Source organism: Prinia subflava, chromosome 4, assembly GCF_021018805.1.
Source record: "Prinia subflava isolate CZ2003 ecotype Zambia chromosome 4, Cam_Psub_1.2, whole genome shotgun sequence".
Taxonomy (NCBI): Eukaryota; Metazoa; Chordata; class Aves; order Passeriformes; family Cisticolidae; genus Prinia; species Prinia subflava.
Window position 1 is genome coordinate 34105399 of NC_086250.1, and position 24660 is coordinate 34130058.

Consider the following 24660-nt stretch of genomic DNA (forward strand, 5'->3'; position numbering starts at 1 on the left):
TTGCCTTTGATTTCTTATACCAGAATGTATCAGAGAAAATGCTGCTTGGAGAGGTGACCACTGAGGCAGTTGATCAGTACATGAGAATGATGCCTAACAACACTGGCCTTATTAGAAGATTTTACAGCTGATTCTGAAGCTTTTTTTCTGTGCAAAGCTCTCTAGAGTAGTTGCAGGCTCACTGCATGGTTCTTTTTGCATATAACAATTAGGGTGGCTGGGTTTTTTCTAGCTATCAGTAATGAATTCTTCGATTCCTTTGAGCTTTTCCAGCTCTAGTGACTACAGCAGTTAGCACTTCTCAAACACAATGCTGATTAGAAGAGCTAAAAAAAAAAAAGTTGAAGGGCTACAGTGAGAGTGTGCATCTGCTCAAGGCAGAAGATGGCATGCACTAATGCAGACACTTTGCCTTGGATGTGCAGGCATCAGGGCCAGTCAGCCCAAGTAGGTCTAGCTGGAGACTGACATAGGGGAATTGGGTATTGGTCTCAAATTCTGGTGTGGCTTCAGTGCTGATCCCTGCTAGGACAACGGTAATAATTCATAGCCTCCTTCACCTTGTCATGCCTTGGCCAGTTATTCATGGTCCCAGGTGGGATTTGGTCTCTGCCTGCCACGGTGTTTCAGCTGATCCTGACCCCAAAAAGCGAGATGCTCTCAGCCAGGCAATGGAGAAATCCGGCTCCCGAACAGCCACAGCAGCTGGACTTGTAAAGGTTCAGGAAGAAGCCTCATCACTTACTAAAGAAAACTCTGTACAATGTCTCCCACTCACAACTATAAAGCTCAGTATAAGTAACTTTTTTTTTTTTTTTTTAATCTTACAGGCAGGGCTGGATACTTTTTCAGAATAGCCAAATCCTCAAAAATGGTTTCCTAGCTCATTCTGTTGCCTCAGCTTTAGAATTGGTATGGACCTTAACAAGTCTACCAGCTTTCCGTACTAAAAATGGTTTGTCTCTAAAACTGTGAACAAATCTTTTACTTTATGGCATGTTAGTATATGATGGGTGCTGACACATCTCCCAAAATGTTTAATACAAAACTCCCAAGTGAAGCCTTGAGGAATGGATATTTCTTCCGTGCCTTTGCACTGTAAAATCTTGCCAAAAAATTGAAAAGGTATATATAGGAAGTTGGAGGAATTGCATTCTGGAGATCCCCTCTGGAAGCAGATTTCTCCTTTGGAAACATTATTACTTGAAGATAATCACATAGAGATTTTGAATATGAGGCGCTAAAGCTGTATCGATAGTGCTGGCATTCCTCATGTATGAAATAAAGCAGTAAGAAATCCACAGTGCATGCACAGCTACACACACGCACCTGTAAAATTTGGAAGTTATCAGGTATCAGGAGACTGACCTGGTGTTATGTCCTTACAGATGTGCTGGTATGGAGCAATGATCGAGTCATACGCTGGATACAAGCCATTGGCCTGCGAGAATATGCAAATAATATTCTAGAAAGTGGTGTACATGGTTCACTTATAGCACTGGATGAAAACTTTGACTACAGCAGTTTAGCTTTATTGTTACAGATTCCAACACAAAACACACAGGCAAGTTTGCTTATGCTGCTTCTGGTTAATCTGTACCCATTAGTACCTTTTCTTTGTCTTCAACCATTTTAATTGTTTACTTTGGTATCTCTAGGCACGGCAGATCCTTGAGAGAGAATACAACAACCTTTTAGCACTAGGAACTGAAAGACGACTTGAGGAAGTAATTAATTTTATTTTCAGTATTTATAAAATATCACAGTAAAACAATGAAATTAAATTGAATGCATGAAGACATGTTAACTTTCACATTGTTAAAAAGAGTCAGTTACAGATTAAAAAAAAAGAAAAAAATTAAGAATACGCATCAAGGATTTTAAAGTAACCTCAGTTTGGCTAGATATTTGTGTCATCTTGGATGCTAAATTTGACACTGCACTCTTACTTTAAGATGAACACTTTCCAGACAGGAAACATGAATGGAGTGGAAGTTTTGCTGGCCAGAGCAGGTGCTGGGGGATGTGTGTGGGTGGGATGCCTGTGCAGTCTATTCTTTAGGACACTTACACTTTTTAAAACTAAAGAAAAAAAAAGTAGATTTTTTTTTTGTTTGTTCTTTATTGCTTTTCTTCTTCAAACTTCTTCAAAGTTAATCAATAAAACCAGAGTGTGATTTGGGGCAGTTATTTGGGAAGAGGAATCTCAAATCCAGCTGTGGAAATTATTTATCTTAACATAAGAGTCCAGTGCAAAATTGTTTAAGTCTTGGACTTCTGCACACGAGGAAAAATAAAACTTTTAAGGACTTGCTGAAAATGTCAGATGCCTAAGAATTCTGCGCATGCACATAAGTGTTTAGTCCTTTTTTAGTACTTTATGTAAGCCTCCTAATGCAATAACAAACCACTTTCTGTCACTGTGTAAGAAAGTTCTGTTTTAGCTGATACTAAACCCCTTGACTATATTGAGCCAAATATTTAAGAAGAGTTTTCCACCCCAGCATTTAATATTTCTAAAGCTTTTATTTTTACAAGCATGTCTCAAACACATTACAGTGACTGGATGCAGTGCAACAGAGCAGGGTAGTTGTTATGGGATTCATTTGGCAGTGGTAGAGATAGCACACAGCAGGACAGTTACTCAAGAATTCCATTTTTCTTCATCAAACACAACTGTGTGTTGGCAGAGCGACGACAAGAACTTCAGGCGCGGCCCGTCGTGGCGGCGGCAGTTCCCTCCACGCGAGGTGCACGGGATCAGCATGATGCCGGGCGCGTCGGAAACGCTGCCCGCCGGCTTCCGCCTCACCACCACCTCAGGGCAGTCGCGCAAGATGGCGAGTGACGGTATGAGCTCCCTTCTGCACCTCCTCTTGGAAAGCACGAGGCTCCTCCTAGCATGCCACATTGACTTTCAATGCATGTCAGTCTCGCACCACAACAATTGTGCTCATTTAACTAGGATGAACAGAGTTTGGGAGAGTTGAATTAGGGAATGGGAAAGCACTGACTTGGCACGTTGTCCATTTTTTCAGGCTTGCTTCAGATTGACGGTGTTTATATAAAATACAAAAAAAAGAGGCCATCTCACTATTCTACATCTGTAAACAATCAGAAAGTCAGGAATTAATTTACTAACTTTCAACTTAGATTGAATATAATATCTAAGCAAATTTTTCATCCTATTAGCCTCTCTAGGAGATGGAGTGTGTTTTAGAGGATGCAATTAGAAAGGGCTATCACCTTTGTTTTCCTGTCTTACTTTCAAACTAAATAGCCTAGCCATGACCATCAAGTAATTGAAGTAGCTAACAGTGACCAGCAGATGAGTAGTTAGCAAATGCTGAAATTCAGTAACTAATTGGGTTACTGTATACCAGTCTTCATTTTCTCTGGAAATCTTTTGATTTCCAAAAGACGCACTAACTCAGAAATTAGTGGAAAATTTACAAGCACATCATAATCAAAAGTAAGTAAAATTTAAAAATGGTTTTAAGAGAGCAGGCAGAAGAAAGAAATCCCATCACAACTATTCCTTCAGGTATATGGAAGATAAAGCCAAGTATACCTGCCTGAAGTTCTGAGAAATATTAGTACACGGAGTGCTCTATTTAAAATACTGCCATTTATTTCATCATGACAGGATTTACATCTACAAATAGACTTATCTCAAAGCAATTTAATACACTGACTTGTAGAGATCACATCTGTTAACTTGATAACAAACTTGGTATGATAGTATTGCCACCTAAATGCTATTAAAGCCATCTAAATTCCATTAAAGTTTCTCACCTTTAAAAACAGTACTTTATGGTTGCAGTTACCAATGGAATAATTTACTGATTGCATCACTGAATTCCATTGACTCCTAGCTTCCATGGCATTTCCATAGCCCACATTACTGTAGCATATAAGAACCTTATAAACCTGGACGGATTTCATCTTCTAGTCATGGTATGATGTAGAAGATGATATATTTTATAGATGTGGAACTAAGGCACAAGGCAGATTTAGTGATTTACTTGAGGTCTTCCAGACAGTTAATTCTGAAGCAGGATATACTGAACTCAGTAGACTTAAAGGGAAGTAATTTTGAAGATGTTTATCTTCATCCAGGATCTGGCTTCCTATCTCCCAGCAGTGAGAATGCAATAGTATTTAAACAGCATGATAGGTAAGAGCATTAAGACTTGCAACAAAATAAAGACAAAACTGAATTTTAAACTGCATTCACTTTAGACAGATTCCAACAGTACATTAGCCATGAAGAAGTGCTGAGTTTTGAACTAGACCATGCCCAGATAACGTTAGAGAAAGCCACAGAGCAATTTAACAGCCACCCTTGCAGTGGTAGACAGAGTGTATATTTTATTGATGATTCTAAAGAGGTTCTGGTTTGTTTCCTTTTTTTTCCCTTCCCAATTTGCAGTTGCTTCATCACGACTGCAGAGGTTAGACAGCTCAACAGTTCGCACATACTCATGCTGACGAGGCCTAGCAAAGAAGCCAGCACTGAATTGTTGTGAGTATTCTGTAGGGGCCACCATGAAAGCTCGTTATATCTGTGAACTACATCCCACATTATCCAAGCACGAGCCAGCATGGAGCAGAGGACTTAAGTAAGGACTCGCTAGCGTGGTCATTTGGTCATGACAACAGTGTTAAGCTCAGTCCAGAAGATGCTACTAACCAGATTTTCAGGAGAAGGCAGAGGGAATGAACTTTATAAGAACTTGAAAGAGTTCAAATAAGAGCTGGAATGTGGAGCAATGCTAGTAAGGCAGAAGAGATTTACTTGAGGTTTTTTTCCTAATTAAAGCTATGGCTCAATTTGGAACATCAGGTAGCTGCATAAAATTAGAACAAGACTTATGCACACAGAAAATCTTTAAAATTTATCTATTACAGAGATTCCTGCACTTCTAAAGTCATTCAGAATTGACAAAGAAAGGATAATCTGAGCTGGATGTAACTTTGGATCAAATTTGGTATTGGAATTCATGTTAAGATTTTCACCATATATCTTTTGAGTGTGGCTATGAATATCACAGAGTCACTGTTCCAGAGTTCTGTGGAAATACAGTTTTCTATTTTATCCCAGATTTTGGAAAAAATACACACTTGATGAGTACTTATCATCAATATGGCACTATTTTATGCTAGCATTTTCTCATTTAAACAGTTTCCATTTAATTACTTGGGGAATTGCAAGGCAGCTGGAAAAAATATTTGAATATCACCAAAACCTCATCAGGCATCAAAAATGCTTCAATAGCGATTGCATATTGTAGGCAAGACATGCAAGGATCTGCAAGCAAGTTGTTGTTTTTTTTGTTTTGATTCCCAAGACTGGGTCAGACTTGGAGCCACTAGAATTTTACTAACTCTGTGTAGGTTCACAAAATGCTTAGAAATAGCAAATGTTAACCATGGGAAAACTAAATTGCTCAGGATCCTCCTAATGACATGAGCCTTACTTCATAGATCTTCAAAAGATTGCAAGAGTATAAAATCTTACTCTTAGTTAAAAAGGGAACTTTTTGAGCCATCCCTGAAAAAATAAGCTTGGGAGGCTATGATTATTTGTTGTTTTGGTTTTTCCGAAAAAGCAAAGTTTAGCAGCTGATTCTACAAAGATGACGATGAAGCACATAAACTGTAGAAATCTTGTTACGTGTGTGCATGTATAGATCTGAGCATGGTATTGTATAGTGACAGGACTCTTACAGGGTTCAGTGGTGACTGAAACTGAAGGCAAAGATATGAACCTTTTCTCCTATGTGCTTTAGAATCGCAGTTTTGGAAGCAATAAACCATGACCGAGAAGTTCAAACACCAAGCTATCTCTTAGGCCAACAGTAATGGGTCAGGCACTTGAGGTGAGGCTTGAGGAGTGTAACAAAGGCAGAAATGGAAAACTCATATGCTGACAAAAATTAATTTAAGATTATCAAAACTATTTATTCCACTATATTAAAAATTATTAAAAAGTAGCAAAGCACAAGTGAAAGTAACATAGCAGACTTTTCTGGCACTATATATGTATGGAAGGTATGTATTTTGAGCAAAAAGATGTGTATTGTGATAAATGCCAATCACTCGCTTTTTGAAATTTATGAAAATTTAATAAAGAATAAAAATTGGTTAAAAAAATATTAATACAATAATAAAAGTTTAAAAAGCTTTCAGAGACAGGACAAATAATGAGACAATAAGAGCAAAGAAGGTAGTCCGGGACTACCGGCCCCTCTCCCTCCCAGACAAAGGCTGCGAAGGAGAAGGGCCCCGTTAGGGAGAAGCCTCTCTATTTTTGAGGACAAACTTTAATGATTATGCATACTTTATCTAAGAAAAGCCCGTTTGCCAAGAGCCTTTTGCTAAACCCCTGGCGTCCTGGAGTCTTGCTTAACCAGGTAGCTTTTGTGGATTCAAGGAGATATGCATGGTCTGGCTTGACCAGGGTGGTTTCTGTGGATTCAAGGAGATATGCATGGTCTGGCTTGACCGGGGTGGTTTCTGTGGATTCAAGGAGATATGCATCTTTCCCTCTGAAACATCCAAGAGGGGTTTTAGTCTGGCTTGTTGTAATTGTTCTCTCTGTGCAGAAATCTCCGGGTTATCTTCTCTTTTCTTTTGAGCTAAGGAAAAATACCTTACACACAATTCTTACTTAGATTCAATGTTAAAAACTACATTTACTATATTATTTAAAATGTTAATACTACATAACTTTTCTACCTAGCATATTACATATAGTAAATATCTGCGTAGAGCCACACACACACAATATGCCTTTTTCACATGTATATAAAGTTATACAAGTTAACTTCAATTTCTATTGGAGTATTAGTAGTGTTTCAAGTATCAGTGGTATGTACCTCATCAGTACTTGCTGCTTGTCCACTATTCTGCCAATTACATTCTAATCTTAAGTGCTGCATTGGCCTATAAGGATACCAAATTTGCATCTACATTGTAAAGGCTAATATACGAAGTTAACTGACAGTAATATGCTACTGTTTCTCTTCTCACTCACCATATACTCCTTTCAGAGAAGGAACAAGATGGTGTGAACTACAGCTTTAGTATATGCACCTTCTGTAAGGGCAATTTCAAAATGCCATGCACGCTAGAAACCAAAAAGCAGTTGAAGTAATTTTGGATTCCTGCACATTATACTGATAATCAAAACAACACCCCACCTCTCCCCCTCCACCCCCCACCCAAGAAAATACAAACCCATGCAGGGAAAATATTTCCTTCACTATTATATTAAACTTGGAAATTTAAACAAATTGCCTGCAATTCAAGAATGAATGCATAAACAGAAGCTGCCCATAGAGGGGGATATGAGATTAAAGGGCAACAGAGTTTTCAGAATTTTGTCAGCACAGTTCCTGAGTAACAAATTCTTCATGGAAGGAGCTGATTGATACTTGGACAAAAGGGAAGATTATTCATTACAGCATGCCTCCTGAAATTTTTCAGATCCAGCTTAGTCTGAGACCCAGGCTTTTGTAAGACCTTGTCTAGACTACATCAGCAGCTGTGATACTCTGGTGAAGTATCTACCTGCACCGAACCAGGAACTAAGCAGCAGAGGGGAGGGATAGCTGGAAAAGCTGCCACACAATCGCAAGATCAAGGAGTTTTTTATAGAGTAAAAAGAGCAGGCCTAAAAGAAAGTGGCACACAGATTGCACGTGGAACAAATGCAGATGGCCTGTGATAACAGCAGGCTCCAGATTCCTGCATTCTGCTACTCTTATGAGAGTAAGAGACATTTTCTTACAGACATTGTATTTCAAAACAGTTGATGCCAACAACATCAGTTTGGTACAACCTTCCAGTGTCTTTGTAGTGTTTCTTCACAGTACCTGTGTCCCATTCATATGCTTTCAAATTGTATTTCAGGTGGTTCTTTTGAAATTTGTTGAAACCACAATGAGCTACTAGAAACCATGAGCAGACATTCTCAAACATTTCTATAAGCATACTCTGCACAGGCCTGTTTTAGTGCACTCGATATCAGAAATTTAAGAACAATTAAGGCTGCTGGTGCTGGCCATTTAATGTTGCAAAGAAATTTATTACAGAGCACACGGGACCCATCAAGCTTTCTGCTGTGATGGCCCAGCTGAGCAGCTGCACTGCCTTTACACAGCTAGAGGATTTGGCACTCAGATTATCCAAGCTTTCCCAACACTTTTAACTTCTAAAACATTTGTCATTGCCAAGCCAGAATGGTCATTCAGGACAGATTTCTTGCCATAGGCTGGAGCAATAGAACATATTACTTTAATTTTTATTCTAGTGAAATACTAAAGGAGATTTGGCAAAATCAGTTATGTACTTTACAAATCCTCTTTGGAACCCTTCATTGGTGAAGACGAATGGAGAAGCAGAGTTCCAAAAAGATGTGAATGATAATCTAGAAGCAGCTGGTCCATAGCAAAGAAACCATCAGGGTGAAAAAGGTAAATGCTGTCAAGCTGCAGTGAACTAGGAAGAAGAACCACCAAGTAAATCAGCAAGGTCTGTACACTGAAAATGTGTGTTTAGCCTTGTGCCAAACACGCAAAAGTCTCCACATGCAGGAAACTAACCCCAGTGCTGAACTAAAATAGCAGGAAAACAACTGTAAAATGAACATAAGCAGAAGTCTGTGTTGACTGAGGACAAGAATTAAAGATTAAAATGAATTATCAGTAAGTTTATGTTGCAGATCTAAAATTAAACAAATGCATGCCTCCCATGATACTCAAAATCCATGTTTTAGTAACTTAGTTACTAAACTACTTAGTTAGTCCTGTATTTTCTGTTGTCATTGCACTTTAGACTAAACTAGAATCATAGAATCTTTCTAATTAATGTTTTTTTTTCTCTTAGATGTCATCTCTTTCTTCTACTTTACCTGAAGTGCACTACCACTACTTAGGAAAAGAGCATTAAAACTCTCTGCAAGAACAGGTTAATAGGGAAGAGAACACATAAGGTTTATCATACAAACAGATATGATGTTCCTTTCATGTATTGGTTAGTTTAAAACAAGAATAAAAAATATCTAAATTATTAAAAAAAAAACCAAACCCAGAAAAACAAAACAATCTCCCCCTTTTCTCTCAGCATCTCTGTCATCAAAAATTTGACAGTAGTGCACATCCAAAGCTTTTATCAAATGAAGCCACTCATCTTTACATTGTTACATCTGTTTTATTGTAAAATACTAGACATTTACGTATTTACTGTGTATTTCTTTTAAAATGTGTAAGTCTTATGTAAATGGATATAAATATGATTTTTTAAAAATAAAATCTATGGTACATGGGGTCTCAGTGCAAACATTTGACAATACAGTGTCAATAATACTGTTTGTATCTTTCCATTCCACCATTTTTACAGTTTTTGGATTGTAACAGTCAAATGAATATGTTTAGCAGAGTTAGAAGCTTCAACATGTTCCTACTGAGAAAAATCTGTCAATATTTAAAGCTGAACATCTGCCTCTGATGATGTATAATAGAATGACATAACCTGGAACTGAAGCCAAAAAGGACCTCTAAAGACAAACCGGAAATGTTAGATACCTACAGAGAAGCACCATGATGGCTCATCTCTTAAAAACAAACAAACCCAGAAGAACTGTTTATAAAAAATAAAAAGTCATTTAATAAAACATGATTTATACAAAAAAACCAAAAACTTTCTTCTATGTTACCTGCGGACCAAGAGGAATCTTGCTTTACCAAGAGTCACCTTTTCGTTCCAGGATCTTCAAACACCAGCCAGCATTGGAAAAGTAAATCTAAGATTTGCATAGAATCAGGTTCTTGTTTCCAGATATATTCAACAAAGAAAAAAAGAGAAAAGAGAAGCCAACCCCCACCATTTCTTCATTCTAACAGGGCATTAGACAGGTTCCTGTCTAACGTTATGCTTTTAGCCAAGATGGCCTTGCTGAGACTTCACAGAAGTCAGTTTTATCAGAGGAAATAACTGAAAGACAGAGTGATTAATATATAGTGTATAAAAGTTTAGAAGAGCAAATATTACCTGCTGTGGCTTTATTTGGTGGTGTTATTGTTGTTTATTCTTTGTTTAAATGGGAAGTTTCAAAGTAAGACCTACTTAATAGTCATTTATCTATTTGCTATTTTTCTGCTGCTTGATCTTAGCTCAAGACCTGTCTTTTAGTTATTTCTTTTAGCAGTTTGATCTGCAATGTTTGCACGTACATAAACATTTGTTTTGTCTATTTTTATTTGGCAAACTTCGGTCAATCAGATGGTGAAAGATTTTTCTCCCCCAATGTCAATAAAAAAAAGAATTCAGTGCTATTTGTGTTCATAAATCTATTAAGTTTGGTACGTAGTAGCGTTACGTTTGGAAACCAGACGCTTCTCACAGCTAAACATAAGCACATTTTGGCACTACAGGGATGAGTTACGATGGAGTGAGTTACTGGTGAGAATCTGCCACGAGAGGGAGCACAGATCTTGCTGATGGGTGCAAAGTGTTGGCAGGGTTATAGCAGATAACTGTACAAAGTCAGAGCTCTTGTACTCAGTTCCTTGGAGTTGACCAACATTCTGCTCCCTCAGCCTCCTTTTGGAATATTTTAGTGCAGAATATCACAAAGTAAAGCAACGCAAACACTGTCACTGCCACTGTCTGTGGCAGCAGTATCGTGTGAATGTATGTTCCCTCATAAACACCACCAGTTCTTGTTTTACAGAATTCCTTTGGAGCCCATACTAAAACTTAGGGGGCAAAGGGAAATGAAGTGTGTTGGCGAAAAGAATGAGCCAGATATTATGACCAGTGTGGAAGTTATCCTGCCCCAGGAGTACGGCACCCACAAATTATGTATTTCACAGTGGAAGAACAGACTAGAAAAATTTAAAACAGTATTATTGTAACTTCAGTTTTTATTTAAGAATAACATATCAAATCTCCTAATTCATCCCTGTCTCCCTCACACAAGCTGAAGCTCTACCCTCTACAGCTAGAAATTGTGATTACATTAAATATTGCCTACTTGGCTCGAAAATTTAGTAGCTCACTGACCATTCAAATCTACCCATATGCTGCTTCTCTCTAAAAATAAAAATAAGAAAATTACTGCTGTTCTACCCCTTGTTAAATGGGCTTGCTCTTCTTGATGGTATACCCAGGTTGCTGGGCAGCAGGAGAGCCATGTACAAGGGTAACTACCCCTTCTCCCTTTTTTGAGTCTGGCTAGGAAAACGCATTCTGAAATTGCAATTCCTCAGCAAAAGGCTTCTCTGGAAAGCAAAAGTAATGGCCATGAAACAATAATTTCCCCACACTGTATTGGTGATTAAGGTGCCTTCCTTTTTCTGGGTTTTCTGAATGTTGATGCATGAGATATTTGGCCTTCTGGAATTCTCTGCATTACCAGTGTGGCACTATAGTGAGCACACCTGAAGACTCTGTCCTCTTTTAAAATACAAGTCTTGATCTGAAATGACTCCTACCAAAATAGAGAGAAAGAAAAAAATTCTCAAGATTTTTTTTTGCTAAAAAGACAACATTAAAAAAAAAACAAAAACAAACAAACAAACAAAAAAAACAACAAAACATCAACCACAACAACCAAAAAAAAAAACAAACCCCACCCGAGGCTTCCTCAGAAAACAGAAGTTATTGCTAGTATTTTTTTCATGGATACAACTTAAGAATGTTACCTACTGAAGCTCTTCATAAACAGTACAAGGGAAAGATAATTGTTTCATGCTAATATAAATGTAAGCCCATAGCCCTTCAGAAAGGTAAGTGCATGCCTAAACATCTATTACTAATGCTGTTGGGGTTTTGTGGGGTTTTTTTTTCACCTCCTTAAAAGAAGAGACCCAAAGTAGAAAGCAGTTTACCTTTCCTTACAAATGAAAGAACTGGTGTTGGAGCATGAGGTATCACTGGGAAAATTATGCAAGAGCCAGGAAATTCATGCTCTTCTCCTACATACATTTCAGACTCTCCTACAGAGAGTATTTCCTCTCACTAATTAGTTCCCCTCCCCTGCTCTTGTAATTACATTACTACAGCCAAGGTAAGGATAGTAAACATACACAACAATGTCTCACCTTGAATTGTAAAAGTAACAGCCACACACCTTGTGAATGTGCCACAGTTTCTCTGTGGAAAGACCCTTGTAGTGTTTCACTGATGCCACTGACATCTCCCAAGAATTCCCTCTTGCCCTGTAACTGTTCAGCACAGGTTGCTAAGCTGTACAATTGTGGAAAGGAAAAAGCCTCTGCAAGTCAGTCCATTATTTGGCATTGGCCCAATGTTAAAGTCTTTGTACTTGAATAATTCATCCAGAAGAAAATAATATCATAAACTAACTGCCACTTCTATAAGTACTTCAAGAAAGTTGTAAGGACATCTTTAAAGAGCAAAATTATTCCCACTTTCCAATCTCCAACCTGTGTATTTAGCATATCTACTGCAAAGCATCGTTAGCCGTTACTGAGTCTTTGCATGTTTTGTTCCCTGTTCAGGTTGTGATTTTCAATTGAAGTGAATAGCTGAGAGGGAGGGGGGTACCTTGTGCAGTGATTCTGCAAGAAACAAGGATGGCACAGGCTCAAACTGGGCTGCTTCAGCAGGACTCTATGACCGGGTTCAACTTGACTGGCCCAGCTGTCTGCAGTCCTCAGTGAAAACATGGACATCTGATTTACTTCTTATGTAACTAGCAGAGCTCACCAACTCCACATAAGTGTCACAGGCACAAGGCACCAGCAGGGTATGGCTCATATTAAGTGGAATCTATCACCTTTTAGCTCCTACATCAATCTGTTGGTTTATTTCATCACTTCACAGGGATATCATCCTTACCTCTATCCATCACTGCATGACAATATTTCTGGACCCTTTTGAGGACCTCTCTTATACAACAACATCATCTGAATTTGTCTGTTACTTACTGTTTCTTTGGTAAGCACTGATGAGTTTGAGCAACTTCTCTGCTTTTATACTTTTCTGGGAGCATCTGTTTTGAAAAGGACTTTTATATTTATTGTTCAATTAAATACCTGCAGTTTGAGAAGTAATGTATGTAAAAAGTGTATCCTCTATCCCCTGGTTTGTTGAGAATCCTGTAGCGAGTCTGAAATGGCCTATAAAATCCAGAATGGGCTGCTTAGTATCCATATTTGCTAAATTTCTCTGTTATATGTATCTCAGCCTAAAATGTTTAATTATGGCAGCAAAAACACATTCTGATTGTCCTTAGTATAAAGAATACAAACCACAAAAAGAAATTATCAGAAAATGCAAAGGGTAAATGCCTGCCTTTATTGAATATACATGGGGTTTTCTGACTATTACTGTGGACAAATCAAGATTTTTCACAGATTTGAAAGCCAGAAATTATTTATCATTTTACAAAAAAGACTTTTCAGAAAGTTATTGAGTAAAAAGAATTATAGAAATCCAATTTATAGCAGAAAGACTTAGGAAAATAAAGAAAATGGAATCAAGAAAATGGAATCAAGAAAACTAATCCTAAAATTTTTAATTTTAGAAAAATCTAAAGAACAAGAGTTTATAATTTACAATTAAGAACAATTTGTGCCTGCAACAATTTTCACAATCTAATTCCTTTTTTGCTGTCCTCTGTTCATGCTTTACCTTTTGTAAGCTGCTTTAGCCAAACAAAAGTTACTGGTCACATTATAAGTAACAGATTGAAATGTAAGGTTACATGATACAATGACTCTTCCCTTTAAGACTATAGCAATCTATGAATTCTATTAGCAATTCTTAGCCATCCTAATAACCAATTTATATTGACAGCATGCAGAGACTTCACTGTGTGTCAGTGGCTTTGGCAATATGGTGAGGACCACAGTGATGTTTCTGCAGCAAAAACATTTAGTCCCAAATCATTACTTGTTTTTAAAATGTGGCATTCTTAAAAAAAAAAAAAAAAGCTTCTTTGTATACGTGAATAACTGAAATGCTTGTTATTATGTATTATCCCATTTTATTTTTCTTTACCAATTCTTCAATATGTTTAAACACACTAGCATCTTCAATGGTTGGTGTTATCTGAAAAGGAAGAATACAGTAGCATGTGATAGTAGATAAGAATTTCATTCAGAGATTCTTCTAAATTTATACTTCAAAAGCAATCAAGAAAAAGTATCTGGAAAGCTCTGAAACATGAAAATCTTTTGTATAATGTGCAATATAAATAAAACTTAAAGTAGTACCTGAAGTCCTGGACAGAACAGTCAAGAGAATCAAAACCACTGTGTTGTGCCTTTGGATGTGTATGTGTCCCTAATTTATTGAAGCAAACATCTCTAACTTACCTTGTATGGCTTTCCACTGATGAGTGCAGAAAGAGCAGAACGTGGAATCTTGCCAGAGCGTGTTTTTGGCAGCTGTGTCACAAACATCCCCTTCTGGAATGCTGCTACTGGACCAATGTTGGTCCGAACACGCTCAACAATCTCTTTCAAAATCTTACTCTCTTGTGTCTTTATACCTAGTGAAGAAGGTAAAATCCTTTATCTATTCTGAGACTTTTGCAAGTGTTAGTGACATCAGTTATCAGTAAGTTCTCACCTTGTCTCAGGACACACAGTGCAAATGGAACATGTCCTTTTAAAGGATCCTCCTGGCCCACAACAGCACAGTCTGCCACAGCGGGATGCAAGAGAATACACTGAGGGATGGAAAAGAAAACTGAACTAACAGATAACGCTTCAGTGAAAAAAATGGTATGAACAAAAAACATAGAGTTTTCCTTATATTTTGACAGTTAAAGGTCACTACATCTCAGGATTCCAATTACATGTGTTGAAGATGTACATGTGTATATATTTTCATATATACTCACATATGCTTTTCAAACAAACAGAAAAAAAAACAACTTTAGCAGCACAAAATAGAAATATTGAACAAACCACAGGTCCTTACAGCTTTGTAAGAGTATCACATCTTTGGTTTTGTTAGTAAGATCTCTGCTGGAACAAATATCATCTAACATTATGAGTAACATGGGACTTAAATGCAAAGCATAAGTAAGGCCCAAAACCACAGAAGCACTCCTACTACAGACTTATAAAGTCCAACTGGTTCATTTTCTCTTATTTTTCATTCTTTATTGTTGTAAAAGCATAGTTTCAACCAAGGCCAAATACATGCCTAGCCTCAGCTTGCAGCCAGCCTAGCTCAGCTCACTCTCTTAGAAACATTAGGTCTCAGCTTCCTGGGATAAAAAAGGGAATTAAACCAGAGCCTCTCTCCTTCCTACTACATGTTTACACAACATCACATTGATAACGTATATCAAACTCTTTTTTAGGTAAAAAAAGAGTAAGCTTCCATTTAGCCAGCTGAGGTACTCACTTCCAGGAAAACAATCACCAAGATGTCTCAGTGCATACCAAGCTGTATGTCACCAAGCCTGGGACAAAGCTGGCCTTAAGATGCCAGCAGCTGTGAATCCTCTTCCAAAGCAACTGGCTCTTTTCAATGCTCCTTGGGGCATTTTGCTGTCAACAGAGCTTTCAGCACTTTTCAGTCCTCTGGACTGGACCACAAGGAGGACCTAACCTGACCTACACAGAAGCCACATAATGTGATTGTGCTTGCTAATTTATCTGTGCATACAAGGGCTATGTGCTTGCTAATAGCTGAACTTCAGATACTGTGTTGCCAAAATCAAAGGCAGTGGGATGACTAAGTTTTAGGAATAAAAGCACTTTTTGGTTGTTTTTTATTAAGTAGGAATACCACATTTGCACTGGCTACTCAAAAAATTGTGTGAGAATGAGAAAAACAGGAAAAGTACAAAGACAGTAAAAAAACCCTGAAAGAGTGCAAAGCTGAATCACTGTTGTTCCAATTAACAAAAGGGAGGCTCTTGTACAACCTTTTATGAAACTGATGGGGGAAGGAACAATTCAAAGGGTCTATGCTAACCCATCTTCACAACAGGTTTCACCATCCTTGGGCTTTATAGTCAAAAAAGGAAGGAGAAACTGACGCCATGTGTCATGGTCAGTGCAACACACACCAATTAGTTTTTACCAAAATGAATCAGCTCAATGAGTTTCTAGCATACTTTGTCAGCAGCTATACTCATTTCACAAACTATGATCCTAGAAATGTCCCATGCCCAAAGGGGCAAATGGAAAGGCAAATGGAAAACACTGTCCTAACAGTAGATGGATACTCTATCAAAGTACAGAAGCATGACCATTTATGCACAGCTTTTGAAACTGGATTATTTTTCACAGGAATTAGGATGTGCACAAGCTAAACAAAGAGTCTACTGGGCTTATTCCAGAATTAGAAGGGCAGAAGAGCCTGCTTCAAAAAGCTGAATATACACAAATGCATTTAAATTCAGGTACAGCCCACTTTGTGCAAAAGTCATTGTATCCATTCTGAAAAATCATATAGGAATTAATCTTATGTAAGTCCAAATCCCTACAGGATTTCAATGCATCACATATATACACTTAGTGCACTTCGGTCACTTACAGGCCAGAGCCTCAGTAATGCATTCCATTTCCTGCTATAAATATCCATTTATTTTCTGCTCTAACTTCTTGACCATGGCCAGAGAAACCTGATTGGCATATATAACAAAAACAAACAAACAAACAAACAAACAAAGAACAACTACAAACCACAAACAGGAAAGAAAAAGACAATGAATTACAGAAAAGTAGACTATTAAGTCTACAACCACAGTGAATACTGTTTTCCACACAAACACAGGAAAAAGAGCTACAGTAAATTGGCATTATCATCAAATATCATAATTACCTACCAGGCATCAATAGGACTCCTATGGTGGAGACTTAAATGTTGCCAGATTGTTTTGTTGTACCTTGTTTTTGTCATTCCAGTCTGTCACTTATTTGTAAGTCTTATGGTTAGCTGGAATAGTGTAGTTATTATAGTATTTTTCCTCAGTCTATCCAAAATTCTATCAATATGCCTTTAACTTTTCAAATGCTAACTTCAAATGACTGAAACCAGTAATTAGTAAATACTGATTTTAAAATTATCAAACTTTGTAAAACAACTGAAAAGAAGAACAGAAACAGCACTAGACTTTTAAAAATTATTTAAAAGTAAAAAAAAAACTTGAGGAAGTGAAATGGTTTTCCTACTATGATCACTGGGCACAAGGATGGATGGCAAATGCAGCAGCTGAGAGAAACATCATGATCAGGGGAAAGGGATTTCTAGTGTTAAATTCCTCAGTTCTCAGTTTCAAGTGTGTTGCCTCACATAGTCAAGATTTGATTAAGCTTTTTTTTTTTTTTTTTTCCCAGGAAGGGGCAAGAAGGGGCACCACAAATTTACAAACCAAAGAGAGAGGTGGATCAACACGTAAGATGAGGTTCCCATAATGGCCACCATTTACTGATTGGCCAAGTAAACTGTAACATCTACTGCATTGCAGTAAATATGGAGCTCCAGTAGTCTCAACAGATACATTAAACAATGGAACTAATTGTGTGGAACATAAAAGAGCTAAAACACTTAGTCAAAGCACTAAGGAAAAACTTGTTAAACTTGTAATGCAGCTACAATGTAAATTATTGCTGGCAAGGTGACTGTCAATTACACAGTCATTCAATGGACCTCTAATTCTGTATTTACTGATCTTATTGAGGAGCTAATTGTGGTCTTGTTAACACTCTCCCATTATCTAGCAATTTGCTGTACATGCATTAACTGTGCATGCATCACTTTTGGTTTTTAGATTTGTTCAAAAGGTGAACAGAAAAGCTTCTAGAATGTCACAGTGATAAAACATTATGTTTCTAGGGGAAAGACCCAACTAGCAGGGAGAAAAACAGAGGCTGAGCTCAGTATGGTAGATCCAAAAGGCAATACAGCAGAGGAGTTGATTCAATTCTTCATTTGTTACAGCTGCTTCAGACTCAGGCTGAAGCAAAGAAAATACCCAGCTTGGCCCATGAGTAGTAGAGCAGTAAGGGGCGGGAATGAAATTCCTGCTGTGCCTTAGTAAGGGAACACAAAAAACCTATTTCTAAGGGAAAGAGGTTTAAGCAGACTGAAAGCACTTTTATATCTCCATAGACCCAAGTCAGGGCAGCAGCTGTTTCAGCTCCCTGACTGATCCTTGATGGATTAATGTTTATGTGAACTTGTTCACTTCTGTGCAATCAGAATTTCTTCTATTCCTTTCTAAGTTTTCTAGCCTTCAAAATAAAATAGTCACTAGACTAATAGACATTATAAACCAAAAAATGACTCACAGATTAGTTTCCGATTCAGTGAACAGTTAAATTCAGAGTTCTTAAAAGCATATTTTTCTTTTGTACATGCCCAGCACACCTTCTCATATACTCTCTGAATAAGCAATTGATATGTCATCAGGGAAATTTGTAACTGGCAATCAATCACAGGGACTCCAGAAAGGTGAGTGAACAATGACATGAAATTCAGACACTTATGAAATTCACTATTTTCAACTTTTTTGAGCTGCACAGGTAATTACATTAATGACTTTCAATTTAACAGCAAGATTTTTTACAGAAATTTTCATTGTTCATTTAGCATTGCTCATACAATGAGAGACAAAACAGCTGTCAAAAAACTGTGAAGTCTCCCAATCAAGAAAAAGCACTGAATGTGAATCTCTGGAAAAAAAAAATCAGCCAACATGAGCATTGTATTCTAGGAAAAAAGTAAAAAAGTTTCTACTCCTAAGTGACTACAGTAGCTGGTGAAACTACCTGTCACACTGAGACTACACCATCCTAATGTATTCCCAAATAAATGCGTTACTGGAGCTAAAAGGTATGCTTTCTACCCTACCACACTGCCCTTTAACTCCACCTTCAAATGCCAAATTATGCCATACCAATCCCATGGTACAAACTGCTTATTACTGACTAAATTTTTTATGTTTCTGGAAAGCATCTTAATAGGAGGAACCTGAAACTGGAAATGTTTTGATTCAAAGTCCCGATGGAAATGCAAACAAAACAAGCAGAAAGAAAATGAGAGATCTTTCTGTGTGAGATTTTGAGATGTGGGCTTTTCAGTCTCAGCTTGCTTTATTCATCTTTCACTCTTCTATTTTGTTGTCAGGCAATGCTAACCTCTTCAATGGCACCTGCTGAAATTCTGTGTCCAGCAACATTGATCACATCATCAGCTCTAGACAGGACATAGAGATAGCCATCTTCATCCATATAACCAGCATCCATAGTATCATAATACCCCTAAATACAACACAATGAAAAATAAAGTCAGAAAGAGTACTAGGAAATTCATTACTTTACCATAAAACCCAAAATTTTTTTAAAAATAGACCTGTTTCAAATTATATATGCTTCTGGTGCTTGAAAGATTTAATTCTGTAATATTTGTCATAATTTTTATATTATATTATCCTGTGCAGCTCCCTTTCCAAAAAGGTTTTGTTGTCTTTATTAATACAGAACAGAAAAAAATAGATAAACCCTGCCTTTTTTCCAACTCTGCTTACTTTGATCCCTGACAACTTGGAGAAGGATGTTGCCTAGATCTGCACAAGGAGAATGGAATTGCTGCAATATAATTACAGCTGTCAAACTGCTCCTAAAGATGCTCCTGTTTGCTGTATCCAAACACACACTGTCATCATGATGCAATTGCACACTAAAAATAATTTGCATGACCAATTCACTCATTTACTTGCATTGAGCCAAATCTTCCATTTTGAACATTTCTATGGGGCCAGTCTACCAATTTCTACAAGGAAAGAAGTAAGCCAGTCCTTGGATAGTTCATCTGACAAGGAAACGTGACTAACACAGCAAGAGCCTCCGGTGTGTTCAGATGCACAGTGGACAAGTGTGTATTTTGGAGGGATACCAAGTCAGCATGGCTGCATGCCAACAGGAGGAGTGTATTTGAGGCTGTGCTAGTGTAAGGTTGCAGGTATGTATCTTAGATTAAATGACATAAAAAGACTTTTTGATAAACTGTTCCCCAATTAAATCTATTATCATTCAGTTCTGAAGCATTACCAGAAGTTTAAATAATTGATTTCATTATTCTTACTGGAAATTTTTGGAAATATAACTTCTGAAATGTCTCTTGGTTTTCCCAAAGACCTGAGAATGCTCCAGGAGGCAAAGGCAACCTTAAATTGAAAAGTGCAAAGGGAAGTAGTCAGAAAAACAGATATAACAAATACAACTCATGCTCTCCATTCATATTCTGCTTTCAGATAAATAATTGTTTACACAATCAGGAGACAGCTCAGCTTAACAATATGCTGGTAATAGATAAAAAAGACTATCTATTATTGTCATCACATGTAAATAGCTCTGCATAGTACCCAGACCTTACCTTTTATATAATACAAGCACCTCAGTAAAATAATATTTGGTCTAGTAAACACTATGTACTGTACTATAAATATGTTAACAGCTTTTAGCTTCTAACATTTCGAAGGATTAAGTATCTGTCCAAAATTTGTGCATACACACTATTATTGTACAGGCAACTGCATTATTACAGGTCTCTTTTTCTCTAACACCCCTACACACTCACACATGCATAGACAGATGAATTATCAGACACACAGATCTTCAGTTTCAGCAAGAAGATAAAACTCAAAGAGCTTCAATCATGACAAAATGAATAAAAATGCTTTTCTGTTTAAACTGCATAATACTATTGGAAATAATGGAGAAGTTCTGTGAAATTATATTGATACAAGTCACTAATAGAACTTTCTAAAATAATTGTACCTAATGAGTTTTGAATACATACTAAACATCCCTTCTTCAGTCAATGATATGGGCATGAGAAAATATGGGACGCTTCACATACATATCTGTCAGAAGAAAAGCTGCAGAAGCCTCAGCTAAAACAAGTACTTGTTTCTTTCTTCAAAGCTCTGACAGGGTCAAACACAGACTGCCTGAGAGATATATATTCAGGCATATCAACACAAGCTTTACAAAATTTGCCCCTAATAACAGAGAGAGAATGATCATGTAAACATATTTATTTAGGATAAAATCATAAATGCAAATACAGATTTTACTAGCATATGCCTGCATTGCTAACTACCAAACATTTAGCCAGAGATGGTTTATTTTCTACTGATAGTATCCCTGTGACACCAGAAGGCAGCATCTCTAGCAGTGAAACCATTCTTTGTAGCATAGCAATTCTGGTGTCATTACAAGTCTCCTATGATGGTCAGTCACAAGAACAGGTGACAGTAGCCCTGTGACATGCACATTTGTAACATTACATTTACAAAAAGAATAGTTACAGTTTTAGAGAGAGAGAGACAGAGATTAACACACTTTTAAAAAATCCTAGCTGTGGTAAAAACAGTACAAACTACATTGAAAAGGTCATAAAATCCAGTATTGATCTGAATGCCTGATTTTCTACAATCCTAGTTTTTTCAGCTTAATGCAGGTCATAGCATAGCATAATAGAATATACTACTATAAATATTGCTGCTTTTTCTCTGAGGATTCTGGCTCAACACACTCCATACATCACATTCCTTGAAAGTACAGTGAAGGTACAGCCAGAAATGCCAAGACACTTCCCAGGTAGCTACCCAGAGTTCAGGAGGGCAGGTTGGCATCTGCCCATCTGGAAGAAATTCACTGCCCTATTTTGAGCCTGCCAAGCTTAGTAAGTGTCTCTGTGATACAAAACACGACCCATGGAGTGTTTGCTTTGGAAAAAAAGATTAGAAAAGCAATATATTGATTCTGGTGTTTGTGTATGCATGCATTTAAAAGACAAAAAAAAAAAAACCCTGTTATTTAGATTCAAGAAAAGCCACCAAAGAATGGCAGTTACTGTGGTTGTTGCCTGGTTGCTAATAGTACAGCAATTCATAAGCACCTCAGTCATTGCAAATTTTGCACTTTAAATTTATTTAGCAGTCTGAAACATCTTTGTGATGGGAGAGAAAGAACAATTCATATTGATAAAGTCCTTAATTTCCCCATGGCTCTATTCAGCACTTTGCAGTTAGTCACTAAATAAAAAAACAGTTTTATTGCTGAAATTAGAAAAGCATTTTCCTTTCTGTCATTGTTTAAAAATCTAAACAGAGAAGTGTGGAACATATCATCAAAAATACAACCCTCACTTTCACTGTTTGGTTGTCTTGTCCTTGTTCGTTTGGGGTTTTTTCAGATGAGGAGACCAGGGGTGTCTCATGTTCTAGTTTGGTGGGGGGGTTTTTGCTTGTTTGTTGGGATTCTTTTAGGAAAATTGTATTGATAAACACATCCACGCATATTTTGTGCGTCTGTGGAAACCAGACTGCTAAATTAGTGATTACCACAGGTATCTCTAGCTCAACACAGATAACACCTGAAAATGTGCTTCCATGGCTTTCAGTGAAAGGTTACTTGCATTTAGAACCCCATTCATCCACTATGCATCCCTCTTTCAGGCACAATAATTCCACAGCAATGGGCACATACAAATGTTTGATGAGAGCAGAGTTCTTGGCATCATGACTGAGTAGAATTTCTAGGTTCTGTGAAAACATAAATTAATAAAGGTTGAATTCCGCTTGCCAGAACATCATTACGTGCATTGAATTTTGTCAGGACATCAGAGTTAAAATATCCAGAGCCAAATATACCTTCAAACCACTGCTGTAAGTGGGAATGCTGCCATAAATTCCAAAGGGAGGAGAACTGGATCATAATTACATGCAAGGAGCCAGAAGAGAGAAAATGAGACTGTCCAAAAATAACAGCAACCTGAAAACAGACTTCTCTTGTTTTTATCAACACCTCCTTAAAAAAAAAAAAAAAAAAAAAAAAAGGAAGAGATGTTTTGAGATGTTTGATTTGGGTCTTTTTTCCCTAGAAAATGTAACACACACCCACAATAACTCAGCATTTAAAAACTGTTGCCTACTTCTCTAAAACCTGAGTTGATACTCAGGATCTTTTGGCGATATTTTTACTAAGAGATATATTGACAAAAAATGCCAGGTATGCATAAGTTACCATGACTGCCCCTAGATAGCCCTATTTTCCTTTCACAGGGAAAGGGACAGGATCACAGAAGGCCAAGACAGATGCAGGTAGGTTCCTTCATTATCGTTTTCACAATAAATAACCAATAATCCCAGCTTTGCTTGGTTTCTCTTTAGGACATATTTACAGTATTGCTGTAGCTATCTGTTACCAGCACAATAACAGCAGTACAAATTATGCTGTTCTCCATTTACTCCAGTCAAAGTAAGATTAAAATTCCTGAAGTACAAGAAGACAGATCCAGGCCTATTTCTCATTTAAAGGTTGAATACATTTAAAACAGCACCAAGGAAACCAGGCAAACTCTGTAGATTAATGATTTAAATCATATGGGTTCATTTAACAAAGATTCATTCTGGTTACATTTTACAAAGATAAGCAGGTAATTTCATAATTAACTGGAGAGACTAAGATGAATGAGCTTGACAGCATCACAAATAAACTCTGAACTACTTTAACAGTAACTGTTTTCTGGTACAGAATTTTAAATGACAATCATTAATTGTTTTTTTAAGCGTTGTTTCACAGTTCATTTATTTTTCCTACAACAGTGGTAGACCTTTCACAGAACAGTCCACATTTAGCTTAGCCCAAGAAATCTGACTCCCACATAGCACATCCTTCCAGAATGCCACTCATCAAAATGGTGTAAGATTCTTGTTAATGGAACCAAACAATTATAGACAGAGAACTCAAAAGAGAATTTGCACAGAATAGCAGATTTCTGAAATGAAATAAAAAATTATTGGAAATGTTACCTTGCTGCAATTCAGAAAAGACATCTTTTTATTTTATGGTAGGCAATGATACTCAAAGGCTATTCATTACAACCAGTCAAAGGAAATATAAGTCACTGTTAAATGAGTTTGGGCTTCTGAATGGAACAAAATAATCTTGACTGGCAGCTATAATTATTACTCAGCATTTATGTAGTGTTGTGCATAAACATCACTCAAAAATTTTGATTGCAAGTTTGAAAAGCATCTGGAAGCTTTTTCAGACTAGGAACAACAACACAGGAAAAAGGGTGGAAAAGAGTAGAGGATCTTGAACATTCATCAGTCTGCATGAAATATTACTTTAGTTAGCTGAAAGGGGTTACAAAAGTAGTTGATCTCAGTCTGGATTTTGCTTTAGTGAGAAAAGAGAAAAAGTCATCAAAAAGTAGTGAAAGTGCTTGGAAAAATTTCAAAGTAAGGAAAGTTCAAATGGTATTTACATGTAGTCAGCTAGAGATATGGGAGAAAAACCATCTTTGGATAAACTGCTCTCACATTGGAAGACCTACTTACTGTTTTATCTGTAAAAGGAAAAGACAAAGCTGATAAACATGTAGATGGCTGTTAGGAAGACCAATCTTTTGCACAGGTTCTTTATTTAAACTGACCTTCCATATAATACAGACTGAAAGATGCCATCTACTAAATTCTGCCTCAACCCAACAACTTTTGGTAAAAATAGACATCCAGGTTAGACCTAAAAATATTGAAGGGAACCACCATACTCCCAAGAATGTATTCCAATATCTTAATATTTTCACTGCTAAAACAGTATTTTATTTCTCATCTGAATGCATCCAGCTTCAGCTTCCAATTTC

At 37.1% G+C, this 24660-nt stretch overlaps 2 protein-coding genes across 5 annotated transcripts in view; one reads left to right on the forward strand and one right to left on the reverse strand.

Moving 5' to 3' along the window:
• The window catches only part of PPFIA2 (PTPRF interacting protein alpha 2), a 205659-nt gene extending 201143 nt beyond the window's left edge, over positions 1–4516 (forward strand). For both annotated transcript variants that reach the window (XM_063396404.1, XM_063396405.1), the window contains exons 25-28: positions 1389–1564; positions 1659–1727; positions 2691–2850; positions 4433–4516. In XM_063396404.1, the coding sequence (XP_063252474.1) occupies positions 1389–1564; positions 1659–1727; positions 2691–2850; positions 4433–4491 (464 nt within the window). In that variant the 3' untranslated portion in view covers positions 4492–4516. The remainder of the gene's footprint in view (positions 1–1388; positions 1565–1658; positions 1728–2690; positions 2851–4432) is intronic.
• Positions 3005–24660, reverse strand: part of ACSS3 (acyl-CoA synthetase short chain family member 3) — a 78838-nt gene continuing 57182 nt past the window's right edge. For 2 of the 3 annotated variants that reach the window (XM_063396409.1, XM_063396406.1), the window contains 5 exons: positions 20086–20167; positions 19140–19262; positions 14608–14707; positions 14352–14527; positions 13318–14085 (listed from right to left, as the gene is read on the reverse strand). In XM_063396409.1, the coding sequence (XP_063252479.1) occupies positions 14011–14085; positions 14352–14527; positions 14608–14707; positions 19140–19262; positions 20086–20167 (556 nt within the window). In that variant the 3' untranslated portion in view covers positions 13318–14010. Of the gene's footprint in view, positions 3105–13317; positions 14086–14351; positions 14528–14607; positions 14708–19139; positions 19263–20085; positions 20168–24660 lie in introns of those variants that run through there. The other variant, XM_063396408.1, reaches the window with a different exon arrangement.